At 35.6% G+C, this 562-nt stretch overlaps 1 protein-coding gene across 1 annotated transcript in view; it reads left to right on the top strand.

Annotated features, from left to right (window-relative positions):
* Window positions 1-381: 381 nt before the first annotated feature.
* Window positions 382-562, top strand: part of TRIM23 (tripartite motif containing 23) — a gene marked incomplete at its 5' end in the record, with an annotated part of 8,135 nt that continues 7,954 nt past the window's right edge. Inside the window, one exon of the mRNA XM_009071042.1 lies at window positions 382-562. Within this exon, the coding sequence (XP_009069290.1) occupies window positions 382-562 (181 nt within the window).

Below are 562 nucleotides of genomic sequence, written 5' to 3'. Positions count from 1 at the left end.
CAATCCCTTTATCTGCTGCTTTTCTGAACGTCTCACAATGTTCAGTCACCAGTTTTGGAAGTTGTTTCCACAGTGCAAACACTAGGTTCACCCAAACTGGCGCATTTTAACAACCTTCCTTTTTTTTATAACTGAGTATGATAAACAGGCAAACCTTTATGTTTACTTCTGTCATTGCTAGATGCCTGAATTAGCTTCAGCATAACCTGTAACTCCTGATTGCATTTTAAACCACAAGATGATTTTAAATTCATACTTGCCTTTCCCATATATATGTAAGTGAATACCTATATACATACACTTAAATATGTAGTAAAATAGAAAAGATGATTAAGGAACATATTTATGATTGATCATTGATATGTTGCTTTTAATTAATAGCATTCTGTCCTGGAACCAGAAGCGAACCAGATTCGTGCATCCATTTTAGACATGGCTCACTGTATAAGAACTTTCACGGAAGAAATCTCAGATTATTCCAGAAAATTGGTTGGAATTGTTCAACACATAGAAGGAGGAGAACAAATAGTTGAAGATGGAGTTGGAATGGCCCACACTGAAC

This window comes from Acanthisitta chloris, unplaced genomic scaffold (genome assembly GCF_000695815.1).
Source record: "Acanthisitta chloris isolate BGI_N310 unplaced genomic scaffold, ASM69581v1 scaffold21593, whole genome shotgun sequence".
Classification (NCBI taxonomy): domain Eukaryota; kingdom Metazoa; phylum Chordata; class Aves; order Passeriformes; family Acanthisittidae; genus Acanthisitta; species Acanthisitta chloris.
The sequence above is the reverse complement of the archived record's forward strand: the minus strand, read 5'-3'. Positions and strand labels throughout refer to the sequence as shown.